The sequence below is a fragment of the Falco cherrug genome, chromosome 19 (genome assembly GCF_023634085.1).
Source record: "Falco cherrug isolate bFalChe1 chromosome 19, bFalChe1.pri, whole genome shotgun sequence".
Lineage (NCBI taxonomy): Eukaryota > Metazoa > Chordata > Aves > Falconiformes > Falconidae > Falco > Falco cherrug.
In genome coordinates, this window is record NC_073715.1 from 5950823 (window position 1) to 5964370 (window position 13548).

The following is a 13548-nucleotide window of genomic DNA, read 5'->3' on the forward strand; positions in this document are numbered from 1 at the left end:
GGCAGCATTCCCATTGAGGATCTTGATTTGCTCCTTCTCCACCATTTGCACCTTCTGGACCTTGGGGTCAACATCGAGACTGAAAGGTGCCGGGAAGTCTCGGTTCAGGGTGACTTGGGTGCAAGCAGATGTGACGGAGGATGAACGAGCACATCTTTTTCCAACAACCTGTTTCCACCAAAGAGATTTGCCACCCCACCTTAGGGGCACCAAAGCACACTCCTAGCTGAGAACTTCCAACCTGTAGGAAACCCTTCTATTCCCACCATTTCTGGGGAGGCTTCTACTGCAAAGCCACTTCTTCCTCAGCCCAAGAGGTTTCAAGCAGGTTGTGCTGCTGGCAGGTACGACAGCACCAGAGCTACCCTTGCTCTTCTTCAGCTGCTTTACTTCAAATGGACGAGACTGTGGCACAGAAACAGACCTCCTAGCAGAGGGTCACTGTGTTTCCTCTTTGTGTGTCTGCAAGACCTTGGTCGGAGCAGTGAGAAGGTAATGCAAGCCAGCTGAGGGGCTTGGTTCCTTGGCTGCCAGGCCAGCCTTTTCTCCAGCATATTTCAAACACCTGTGGAGGCACAAAACAAAAATAGAGAACTTATCTGAGGGGCTTCAGAGAGTGGTTTTGTAGGGGAGGAGGAAGGGAGGCTGGTCTGAGGACCACCGGGAGGTGGCTGTCCAAGTGTGAGACAAGGACCCGTTCCTATTTCAGTTGATCCCAGCTCCATATCAAAGCCTGTCAAGGTCAGGCGAGGCAGAGGACCTGCAGCTCAGGCAGACCTGCCCCACACACAGTTATTGGTGAATGCAACACACCACTTGTCCTTTCATCCTTCATCGGGCTGCCACTTGTGAGCGATGACTGCACCAAGAATGCGGCTGGTCCTTCCTTTAGGTGGTGGTTTTCTGTACAACCTGAAATTCCCACCTCAGCCTAACCAGTAATTTATGTATGGGAAAGTCAATTTGTCATCGACCTGGAGGACAACAGCAGGTTCAGATGTGTGTGAGAACGGGGCAGTGTCCTCTGCATGGCTGCAAACCCTCTAGGGGCATTTCATGGCCATGTCTACCCTATCTCCATCGGGTCTGCCCAGCAAGCCCTGCTCCCCAGGCTGCTGGAGAGGTAGGCTTGCTTCAGCCCATACTTCTAGTTACGAGTGGATGTTGCCATGCCATCCCATGCCATGCCATGTCATCCCATGTAGACTTCGAGCTAGGTCTGATGGGCACCAGCAACAGGGCTGGTCAGAAAATGTAGATTGTGGAGTCACAAGGGTAAACCTAAAGGAAGATCAGCCCACTCTTAGGGTAGAGCTAATGAGTGTGGAAGCAAAATGAAGGGCAGAGAAGCACCAGCATCCAAGCCAGAGTGGGTGGGAGGAAGAAGAGGAGGAAGGTTTGCTGTCAGCACCAGGCACAATGTGATTGGCATAAGCTCTGCAAACCCTGCTCTACCTGTCCCGGCTTTAGCTGAAAGCCCTGGATGAAATGGGGCCAGGAGGGAGCTGGAGGTGCACCGCATCCACCGGCAGCGCTCATCCAGGTCACCTGGCTAGGTGGGAGCAGATATTTTGTTCTGAGACACGTAACATGGGAGCAGCGTATAATTTGCACTCTCACAGAGGAGCAGTGCTGACATCAAGCAGGAAGAAAAGGCTGGGATGAAAGGCACCTGGCTGCTGGCACAATCTCTACAATCAAAGCTGAGGTGTGTATTAACTTAGATGAAGGACCCAAATTCTCTTGTAAAGCCCTAGAGGAAGCGTTCCAACACGGACTTCTTTGGATCCCAGCAAGCCAGTCAGCAAGAGCCACCGGGCTGCCACAAGGCATCCCTGGGGAGTGACAACAGATTTCCCGCACGATGAATCCAAGGCAAAAGCAGCCAGGATGCGAAGAGGCAAGAGCAGAGGTCTTTTAGCAGCTTGAAGAAAAGCACAGGAGCACAGCTTGCAAAAGCAAATGGGAGAGCTCGGCTTTGCTCCTTAGCTACGTTTCTTTGGTAGCCACATAGCTTTAGGTACGTTTGGCAATGTGTTTGCTTCCAGGAACTTGTAGGTCTTTGACCGTTGGGTTGTAAAACTCCTTCCAAGCCCAGATACTTGGTGGTTGTTGCTGCTTTCATGATACACTGATATCAGTCTCTCCTGAGAAGGTCAGAGGGTTTTCTAGTGAGTATTCCAGCTCGTTTTGAACTTGAGTTGGAGGTGAGTGAGCCAGGAGTGTTGCTGTGGCTGCTTGAAGTGGAGAGAAGGGGCCAAAGGATGCCAGTTTCCACCTTCAACCTCCCATAACCTCTCTGCACCTCACCACCATTGCCTTGAACGTCTCGTCCTTCGGGATCATGAAGGACTCCAGCTGCTCAGGTGATATGTGCCATGTAAATAACAGTATCAAGAATGCGGTGGCAGGGTACGTCTCAGGGGACAACGTCCACGTCCTTTCAACAAAGCAGTGCCACTCATGAAAGCAGATGTTTCCTGCTTACCACCACAACTACGGGGTGGGTGAGTCTCCTCCATATTTGCAGTGACCAACCCAAGGGAAGCAATCTTGGTAGCTCCGGAGGCCCTCCCATCATAAACATGATTAGTAACAATTAAAACCTCATTTCAGCTCTAATTACAGCCAATATAATGCCACCTGGATTCATTCTTAAATAAGCTCATAAAATATTGCACCTATTACATTTCTTTCCATATTCTAATGCAAGGGATATTGCTCTCACACCCTGAACTAGGTTATGCGATGGGCTTCCACCTGCTCTCCTCTCCTTCCAGCAGGTTCCTGCACGTGGCAATCTCAATGCCCAGGGCTATCTTCATGCTCAACAAGTCCTGATGTTCCTTCAGTGCATGGCCAAGCTCCACTGAGGGCTCTGCACCGTCCACCCGGTTCGCTTTGGGCTTTGTTGAGGGTGAGATCTCCTTTCTGTTCCACCTCAACAATGCCTGGGGGAAGGATGAGTCCCACCAGCTGGGGCATAACTGTCCTCTGAGCCGTAGGGCATCCAGCCACCGGTGGTCTTGCACTAAACTGCTCTGTGATGGGACAGGCCCGCAGTCCCAGCCTGTATCTCACACTTCCATGTTACTCAGACTGAGTGAAGGAGACTCAATGGTAAACGCTAGGAGTAAGGCATTGCCATCTCACTGTGAGCTCCAACCTTTGCAAGCCAAAAGGGATCTGAAAATGCAGGCAGGTTCTCATGAGCACCTGAGCAGAGCCCGCAGGAGGCCCCTGGGGGCAGGTTTTGTATTAGCACAGACAGCACGTGCCCTCTGCTGTAGAAAACCACCATGCACAAACCAACAAAAACACATTTATTCTGTATTTTTTGTGCTCTGTGTCCAAAATGGCAGCAGCTCTACCAAAAAATATTAAAAAGACATACCATTGCTTGGTCACGCTAAGGCTGTTTCACAAGTAAATTCACTTATCTGAAGGAAAACCGGCCCCTTTGCTGCAAATACGGATCTAGTTTTACCCTAGAGCTCGCAGCAGTGCCCCACGAAACCGACGAAGGGCAGCCCTGCCACCAGGCTGCTACCACCTCTCATTCAAGCATGAATGTGCTTGAGCAATTAACATTACTCCCTTTTTCATGAGCACAGCAGATGGGAATGATAAACAGCGGCACCTCCATGTTATAGCCTGGCCCCTCTCCAGAAAAAACTCAGGGAACTTATAAAAAGCCTGTGGTTTTCTGTAGGATGATGCCTGCGTCTTTGGCTGCCTGGGTTTCAACACATGGGAGATCTTCCACCACCACCACCCTCCCAGAGAAGCCCCAGGAATGCTCCAGGGCTTTGCACCACCTTGGGCTGTACCTGTCCTTGGACTCTTCACTGGGCTGAGGAAGGAAGAGATGACTTCTTGGTCTCTCTCATCCCAACCTGTAAATTTTAGAATGAGAAATACACTGCTTATTCAAACAAGAGAGTAAGTCATATTATAATCTGGTACAAACATCAGATGAAGTCGTCAGGTGTTAACTGAGAGAGTATTTGGGGGAAAATAAGAAGAGCAGCATGAAAGTAACACTAGTTCAAACAAGAACCATCATTTCTTCGTTTGCTTTGCTCGTTGAGGTGGCAAGGGCTCTGCAACACAGATCCTCTCCGTCACCATATTTTTATCCGACAAATACCGAGGCTGCCTGAGGATGATGCGCACACCACCATACAGTCAGGGTTGATTCACGTACCGGTCTGGCTCTTGCTCCTCCCAATGCCAGAGAAGAATCCAGTCAAGCATTAATCAAATTAATTTGGTTGCAATGGGATGTTATTTAGAGAGGATAATGACTAACCTGGCTGGGCAGTCTGCAGTTATAATAGCAGGTTCGAGGCTGTGTCTCATACTTTCACGCTGCTTTTTTTTTTTTTTTTCACAAGTAATTTGTGTCCACGTAACATCTTCAGACCTTCCCACCGCTCCTGTGTGAGGTGCTGGTGCCCATGTAAGAGCCCTGCTCGTCAGATAGATGGTGCTGCTTGCCCTTGTGCTGGCCAAGGGTAGAGGACAACCGCTCTTCTTCGGTGCATTAACCACCCACTGCAGACCTGTCATTGGTGTCCTCCCCCATGGAGGTCCCTAGGCCACCAGGACAGAGCCCACTGCGTAATGGTGATGGGTTGGATGCATGTCTTGGAATGAAATCTGTGCCAAGGGCTGGTGCTAACTGCCACATCCCAATGGCAATGGTCAAACCACCCCAGTCCAACTGCCATCCCAACGGCCACGCTCAAACTAATCCCAGTCCAACTACCACATCCCAATGGCCACCTTCCAACTGCCACATCCCAACAGCCATGTTCAAACCAATCCTAGTCCAGCCACCACATCCCAATGGCCACATTAAAACTACCACATCCTAACGGCCAGGTTCCAACAGCCCCAGTCTAACTGCCACAACCATGCCGTTCAGGCCACCGTGTTCAAACCATGACATCCAGACCACCACATACCAACTGCTGCCATCCATTGCCATATCCCAACCACAACATCCCTGCTGGTGGCCCTGCCTGTCTTGCTCCTGAGGTGTCCACCAAACGAGGGCTGGCCATCATCCTACCATGCTTGGTATGAGCACAATACCCCCACCTCATGGCCACCAGGTTGACATGACACGTTCCCTTCCTGTGCCACACTCCTCACAGCCATGGCTCTCCCATCCTGCAGAGAGATGGGGAGTCAGCTGTGGAGGAGCAAGACAGCACCTCCTAAGAGGAAAGAGAAGGTCCATCTTCCTCCTCCTCACCTCAGCTGGGGAGTTCATGGCATCCAGTGATTTGCATCATAGGACAGAGCACCGTAGGCATTGCCATTCGCTATGGCGATGAACAAAGCATGTTTTCCCTCCCCTGGGGACCATTAAGTGATAAGACAACACAAAGGTATGTTTTCATCTCTCTGCAGTTTATTGGTAATGAAAGAACTTGGAGGACAGGGGTGCTGGTAAAAAGCAACCATGCAGTAGGGTTCAGGCAACAGAAGGTTTGCAATAAGGCCATACATACGTCAGGTGTGAAGGAGAAGAGGGAATGGGATCTATAAAATATTAAAGCTGCCAAATTACTCCACCAAGGGAAGGTGGACATCTCCAGAGACCTGTTTCTCACTCCTAAATCTGACTATGAGACATTATCACGTTTCTTCTGCTCGTGTGAATTCCCGATATAGCTGAAACAAGCATGTGGGCAACATGCAGGACATGTGGAAGTTGCAAGGGGAAACACGGCCATTGAAAAAGAGACCTTGAAAAGTGAAAGGAAAGAGCAGCTTTATACACACTCCTCCTCAGCCAGGGCAGGAGCTGGGGGGAGCAGCAAGGAGTGCAGCGAAAGATGCTCGGATGAGCTCTGCGGTCCCTGGTAGCCACAAGGGAGATCTCCTGCCCCTGGAGACTGGTGAAGCTGGAAGAGGAGGCACCTCTGCCAGCAGGATGGAGATTTCCTGCAAATCTCCCCTTGGGCAGGATGGTTTAGGGAGGTGCTGAGCTAAAAGGGAAACAGTTCATTTCTTTGCTGAACACCGGTTGCGGGTGGCAGGGGCTGTGCTGCTGGCTGGAGAAAGGGAAAGGTGCTTCTTTCCTTGGAGGGACTGAGGGGGGCTCAGTATTTCACCCCTGAGGATTTGACTGTTGTGGTTGTGACACATCTCCGCACGGAGGAGGATCCGGCCCCTCCTATGAAGTTGCCGCCTCCAGAGCTGCACATTCTCCCACTCCCGGACGAGAAGCCACCACTGAGTATTCCTCCTCCCATGCCACAGCTGCCTCCAATGATGCTTCCTCCTCCGACCACACACACTCCTCCGCCCATGCCACTGCCAGCTCCAAAGCCACCAGCTCTGCCTCCAGCAATGGTGCTTCTGCCCACCACAGCTGCAAGAGAGGGACAGGCTCACTGTGCATCCTGGGCCAGCCTGGGAATCCTCAGGAAACCCGGGGGGAAAGCTGTTCTGCTGAGAGGGCGATGTATGGATACTTACAGACATTTACGTTGGATGGGTTGTCAACACAGAGCCTGCAGAGGGAAAGGAACACAAGTTGTAGATCTAATGTAATGGAAAGCAATTAAGGTCCGTGCAATTTCCCAGGTGCTACTTATATGTCCTGGTTCACGCAAAACAACAAAAGCCACTGAGAAATATTCCCAGTGCAGACATCATTTCTTTTTTTGGGCTTAAAAACTTGGGGAAAAAATTAAAGTAAATCAGATTCCAATGCTAAATGGGTTGTGACAGATGATTAAGCCTCAGTTGGCCCCAAGGAGAGACTGTACCTCGGCCAGGGTGACACAGCAGCAGGGCTCACCTGTTCTCCTCCCCCTCCAGCAGCTTCCTGTACATGGCAATCTCAACGTCCAGCGCAATCTTGATGTTCAGCAGCTCCTGGTACTCCTTCAGCAAGCGAGCCAGCTCCTCCTTGTCTTTGCTCAGGGCACATTCCAACTCTTCCAGTTTCCTCCTGGCATCCTTCAGGGCCATCTCACCCCGCTCCTCTGCCTCAGCAATAGCTGCCTGCAGTTGGTGGTTCTGAGAAAGAAAAAAGAAAAGCAGATTCTCAGTTCCCTTCTGCACACCCTCCACCAGAGCAGCCTTCAGGATACAAACTGAATGGAAAATGGGCAGGGACCATCCATCTCCTCCAAAGGACCTGAAGCTCAATGACTGATGCTCCCCTCACACTGTCCTTGACACACCACACAGCTCAGTCATGACCCAGCCTGATGCCACCACCCAACAAGATGCTTGCCAACCCCTACCTGCTTCTTCACGTTCTCAATCTCAGCCCGCAGCCTCTGGACGTTCCTGGTCAGCTCCTGGATCTCTATCTTGGTGTTGCGGAGGCTGTCCCCATGCCGACCAGCGGTGTTCTGCAGCTCTTCATACTGACGGCACAGAGACAAAGCAACTGTCAGGGACTCAACTTCTCCAGAATGCAGGTGGTCCCCTTGGTGGGTGGCAAGGGAGGCATGAGCCAGCAGAGACCGTCCCAGGTGCCTTGATGGCTTCCCAACTCACCCGGCTCTGGTACCAAGCCTCAGCTTCAGCCCGGCTGTTCTGAGCAATCTGCTCATACTGACGCCGGACCTCCTCGATGATGCTGTCCAGGTCCAGGTGACGATTGTTGTCCATGGACACCACCACAGACAGGTCCCGGCTGATTGTTTGCATCTGAGCCAGCTCCTACAACCAAAACACGAGTTAGCCCGACCTTCCGAAGGAAGGGGGGGGGGGGGGGGGGGGGCGCGGAGCAGCAGCACCAAGCAGCCTCTCCAGACTAAATCCACAGGGGCACCCAGTCCAGCCTCACTGTCTTTGGCCAACACATGTCTCAGTACAGCTCCAAAGGAAGGGAGAGCTCGTACCTCCTCGTAGATGCACCTCAGGAAGCTGATTTCATCAGTCAGAGCTCCCACTTTGGCTTCCAACTCTACTTTAGTCATGTAGGCACAATCCACATCCTAAAAGAAATATCACACAGATGGCAACAGCTGCCTCCCACCCCAGAAGAGCTCTTGGCAGCCAATGCCTCCTGTTGGAAGATGCCCATCTTGGTGCTGCCTCCTTCCAACGTCTGTGCAGCCTGTCCCCCGACACTCCCTTTCTCCCAGTGCCTCTCTGACTTACCTTCTTGAGCACCACAAACTCATTCTCAGCAGCGGTGCGCCGGTTGATTTCTTCTTCATACCTGTTGAAGGGGACAAGACAAGTTGAGTCTCTTGACTGCTCATCAGTCAACCAGTGGAACCCCCCTTCCCTCCATGGCAACCTCGGTCCCGTCTCTGCAGAGCTCCACAGCAAAGGGAAGACACTGTCCAAATGTCCAAGCTGGCTTCACCCTCCTGTCTTGGTGCCCACTTCTTCCTCAGCCTGTCACTGCACTTACTTGGTCTTGTACTCCTCAACGTATTGTCGCATGTTCTGCAGCTCTGACTCCAGCTGGCCCCTCTGTCCCAGGAGAGACTCCAGCCTCCTCCTCAGGTTCTGGATGTAGTTTTCAAAGATGACATCCAGGTTCTTCCTTGGCCCCGAAGGCCCTTGCTGCTGGAGGAGCTCCCACTTGGTGGAGAGGACTTTGTTCTGCTGCTCCAGGAAGCGGACCTGAAAGCCCACAAAGGGGTGTGTGAGGTGTCCACCCAGAGAGGCATCGCACCACTCAAACCTCCTGCTTATTTGGGAGGCCACGGGAATCATTTTCCACATCCCAACAGGACTGGGGCTAGTGGAAAGCCAATTTTCCAGCAGGAAGACTCCTCCCTCCTTTCTCCTCTTTTTTCCATTATATTTGAATTTCTCCTCTTTTCTCCTCCTTCATTATTGCTTGGTTTTTCATTACCTATTGGAATGATTACATTCCAGATTTACAGATTATGATCATTTCCAATTGCAAATTTTGACCCACATTAATTTGCAGAAGCGTCAGATCATTTTTTACTCTCCAGTGAATGAAATGCCATGTCTCACTATCAGAGAGCATTCATCTTACCAGGTACAAGTATTCAATTCTTATGTTATACATTTAAATACTCTAAGCGTGTTCATAACCAATTTTCTCCCTGTGCAGACAGGCTAAAGAATACTCATCTGTACTTGAAGTGAAATAAGGAACAGCTGAGAATTAACGGAGAGCTCATTCCTACGTTCTAAGTTCCTCAAGAAGAAACTCTCCTCGAAAAAGGGCAGGCTTAAAGAACCACTTAGGGCAAGCAAGTACATCATGATCCCTTTGGCTTGACTACACAGAGAGGAAAGCTAAGGAAGAATTTGGATCAACCAAACCTAGAGAAAGCCCTTTGGTTTCTCTGCAGATGTAAAACCTTTACATTTCCTTAGGAGGACGCAATGAAAACACTACCAGCCTTCCAGACCTGCCAACACTGAGCTGAGGAGGACATTCCCCTCCCCACAGCACGGGAAAGTCCTCAGAGTCCCCGTTCCCCAGCAGATGCAGTTCCAGCCTCTCACCTTGTCAATGAAAGAGGCAAACTGATTGTTAAGAGTCTTGATCTGTTCCTTCTCCTGGCACTTCACTTGTTGGATCTGAGGATCGATATCAACATGGACCGGCCGCAGGAGGGTTGGGTCAACCTGCACCGGCTGGATGCCTCCAGGGAACCCAGGACCACCTCTCACAGGACCACCAAAGCTGCCTATTCCTCCACCAATGACACCTCCTCCAATGCTGCCAAATCCTCCTCCATAGCCTCCACCAAAGCCACCAATTCTACATCCGTATCCACCGCCATAAGAGCCACCCATGGAAACTCTTCCGCTGCCACCCATGTTATGGAGGCTCCTGCTGCTAAAACCTCCACAACGTCCGCTGCCTCCAATTCCCCTGGATGTGGAGAACGAGCTATAGCTGATCCTGGTTCTGCCCCCACTTCCTCCAAAGCCACCACCGATGGCAGAGCAAGAGCTGTATCCCCTTTTGCTGCCGCCTCCAAAGCTCCGGCAGATCGACTGGCGAGACATGGCTGATTCTTCCAAGCAGAGTTGGGAAGAGCAGAAAGACCAACGGAGCTGTGCTGCTGAGGGACGAGTGCCGAGAGAAGTGTGCACAGTCTTCTCTGGCTCCACAGCTTCAGGCATTCCCTTTTATCTGTTTCTGGAGGTGGGCTGGGTCTGCAAGGGCGTGAAAAGGAAACAAATTTACTGTCTTCATCAGCTTGGTGCGGTTAACAGATTTTTGCCAAATTGTTGACTCCACCCAGAAATACGCTTTGCGATGCAGAAGAGAATAAAAGAGCAAGAGCATTGAAACAGGTCTCAATGAGTAAGTGGACCCTCATATCTTTATAGCATCTGGAAAAATATGTTTTACAGTGATGTAGTCATGTTCTACCCTCCTCCCACCTTTCTATCTGTTCTCAACAATTTTGCAGTTTGTCTGGGTCTGGATCTTTTGCACTGACACCCAGCGTCAGGGGAGCATTTTGGCAAAAACCAGCTAGAAGGAGACTTTCACAATTCCCCCAAGCACGCCCCAAATCTCCTTCTTAAGTGGAAAATTGCTGATGGCTTTCTGAGAGGCAGTTTCCCAGTGCCGAGCAAAAATACCACATATTAACATTTAATAGCTGTCAGCATTTCTTTTTTATCCAGAAAGGAGGTGCTTAGTTCTTTTCCTACGAGCATCAGTTGGGATGGGAGTGACTTTTTCTAGGGCACGTTCCTGCAAAATGTGTCTCCCAGAGTCTTGAGGTAATCAGGTACCGAGACTGAGCGCCAGAGTGGAATGAGCAAGAGAACAAGGATGTCCGAGCTCCTTCCTTGTGCTTTTCAGATGGCCACAGGGATCTCCAAACCAGCAGAGGACAGAAAGGACGCTTCAGGCACTAGATGTGGTAATGACAACTGAATGAAGGCAAACAGCAGAGAAAGGCAGACAGGGGTAACGGTGATTTGTTAAAAAGTTTTTTTTTTTTACACTAAATTTGGTAGGCAAATGATCAGGCTGAGTTCATCAAACTTGATCATTTTGAAATAAGGTGCAGCTAAAAGTTAGAAGCTCTGTATTGCTGTATGTGCTTTAAGAGGTAGGGCAGCCTTGCCCACATCTCTGACCACAGTAAACCTGGGTGGGGGAGAGAAGAAGGGGTGATGATGAGCTTCACTTTACAAAGATGTATTTTTAAGACAACAGCTGCTGGTTCAAAATAGAAAACAATAATGTTTAAGTTCATGCACGAGCTATCTGGCTATGAAGTAGTCAAGTTAAAGAAATCTTGCAGATCTGTTCTAGGTCTCATTAATCAAATATACATTTTAGTTACATTTATGAAATTTAAGAAAAAGACCTAGCATTTCCTTAGAGCCTAGTTCCTGAAAAATATAAATAATAGCCAAGGGACACATATTTTAAAACCTTGCAAGCATTTCAACAGACCAATGTTATACTGTATTTAAGCTTCCAAATGGGAATATACATGTTCCAGTTTCCGCAGCCACCTGTAAGACTTGTGCAGCTCGGTGTTGTTTGAGTATCCCTCAGTGTCAACCTGCAGCCACAGACACTTCAGACCCTTTGGAAACACCAGCCCAGAGAATCACTTTCAAAAGCCACCAGAGGAATCACAAACATAAATGCCATTGATGGCCGCAGAGGCGGAGGCTGCTGGACACCACAGGCTCTTCACAGAATGGAGCGCAGGGCAGAGGAGAACATGGCCCTTGAGGGGCACTCAAGTCACTGTTGGCCAAGGGCTGTCCGACCCTTGAGGGGCACTCAAGTCACTGTTGGCCAAGGGCTGTCCGACCCTTGAGGGGCACTCAAGTCACTGTTGGCCAAGGGCTGTCCGACCCTTGAGGGGCACTCAAGTCACTGTTGGCCAAGGGCTGTCCGACCCTTGAGGGGCACTCAAGTCACTGTTGGCCAAGGGCTGTCCGACCCTTGAGGGGCACTCAAGTCACTGTTGGCCAAGGGCTGTCCGACCCTTGAGGGGCACAAGTCACTGTTGGCCAAGGGCTGTCCGACCCTTGAGGGGCACAAGTCACTGTTGGCCAAGGGCTGTCCGACCCTTGAGGGGCACAAGTCACTGTTGGCCAAGGGCTGTCCGACCCTTGAGGGGCACAAGTCACTGTTGGCCAAGGGCTGTCCGACCCTTGAGGGGCACAAGTCACTGTTGGCCAAGGGCTGTCCGACCCTTGAGGGGCACAAGTCACTGTTGGCCAGGGTCTACCCTACCCATGGAGGGACACAAGCCACAGTTGTCCAGGGTCTACCCTACCCCTGAGGAACACAAGCCACAGTTGGCCAAGGTTTACCTTACCCTTGAGTGACACAAGTCCCAGTTGACCAAGGGTTATCCAGATGTGTGTGGCCTGCCCTCTGTGACAGGCTGGAGCTGGACAATGGGCAGCCATCCCTGCAGCAGGGAGGGGACACCATCCCTTTCAAAAGCAGCTTGAATGAAGAGGGTCTTGTTTCTTCAGCTGTTACCTCCAAGACGGAGAGTTACGTTCCCCCGATCCCTCTGCAGCACAGCGCACTCGCTCAAGGTGAGCAGTCCCAGGGAGGTGTAGGGTAGCTCAGGTTTTGGTTGGAGAAAACAGGTCATCTCTGCTCATGGCCTCATGCCAGATTGCCAAAGACACGGTCACTGCCCTTCTCGGTAGGCAGCGTAACTTGGTTGTAACACCCCACATGGCGGCTCCAAGATGAGGGAGAAGATCTGTCATGTCAGCCAAATGCCTGGATGCTGACCACATTCAGCGCATGCAGATAAGACACCCAGATTGACTCACTCTGACGTCTTCAGACAAGATGTGAAGATTATACCCAACCTGGAGTCACTGCAGCCTCCTCCAGGTAAAACTCGATAGACAGCCTCGGCTGCAGCCGTTCCTTCAGATCTCTTACGCAAGGAGCTGTGCACAGCAGAATCATCCACACCGCGCAAAATGTAAACTCTGCAGAAAACGTCGATGGAGACCAAGCCGGGCTGCAGCTTCAGATCTCACACAGCAAAGACATTCTGGCATCACAGAGGAGGATGTCGCAATGCCTCATTACAATGCCTACAACGCCATGCTGGGGATTTTAAAGCTGAGAAGAAACATAGTCTTAAAATTAAGAACAAAAATAGGTGACTCTTGCCCCAAGCCAAACCCCGGAGTGCTCTTGGCCCAGCCCCAGCTTCTCAGGGGCATTGCCTTCCCATCGCCTCCTGCCAGGCCAAACCCAGTCACGCTCCCCAGCTCCAGCACACCTCTGCGTGGCTGCACAGGGAGCACAAGCCCCGCTCCCAAGAGCCCCCTAACCATTCCCCACTGCCTTGGCTGGGCCTCTCCTGCCTCAGGGACCTGGTAGCTCACAACAGGTTCTTGTGGGACTCCTGAACCACTACTGAAAGTGGTTTCAGCCTCTTTGATCTCTTCTTGTGGCAGAGGAGCTGAACCACAGCACAGATCAAACACAGCAGCATTGCGCTCCCAGTCCCCCCTCCTCCAGCCAGAGCAAAGCTCTCCTGCTTGGTCTCCACATCAAGATGACCCACTGGGGGGATTAACCCGCTTTCCAGGGAGCTGGAGGGT

The 13548-nt window shown here is 51.0% G+C and overlaps 1 protein-coding gene across 1 annotated transcript; it reads right to left on the bottom strand.

Annotated features, from left to right (window-relative positions):
* Positions 1-6116: 6116 nt before the first annotated feature.
* LOC102045709 (keratin, type II cytoskeletal 6A) lies at positions 6117-9987 on the bottom strand. Its single transcript, XM_055697051.1, has 9 exons — positions 9478-9987; positions 8399-8613; positions 8140-8200; positions 7878-7973; positions 7531-7695; positions 7272-7397; positions 6821-7041; positions 6496-6530; positions 6117-6388 (listed from the first exon to the last, which is right to left on the bottom strand). The coding sequence occupies exons 1-9, from the start codon at positions 9985-9987 to the stop codon at positions 6117-6119; spliced, it is 1701 nt and encodes a 566-aa protein (XP_055553026.1).
* Between the last annotated feature and the right edge of the window lie 3561 nt (positions 9988-13548).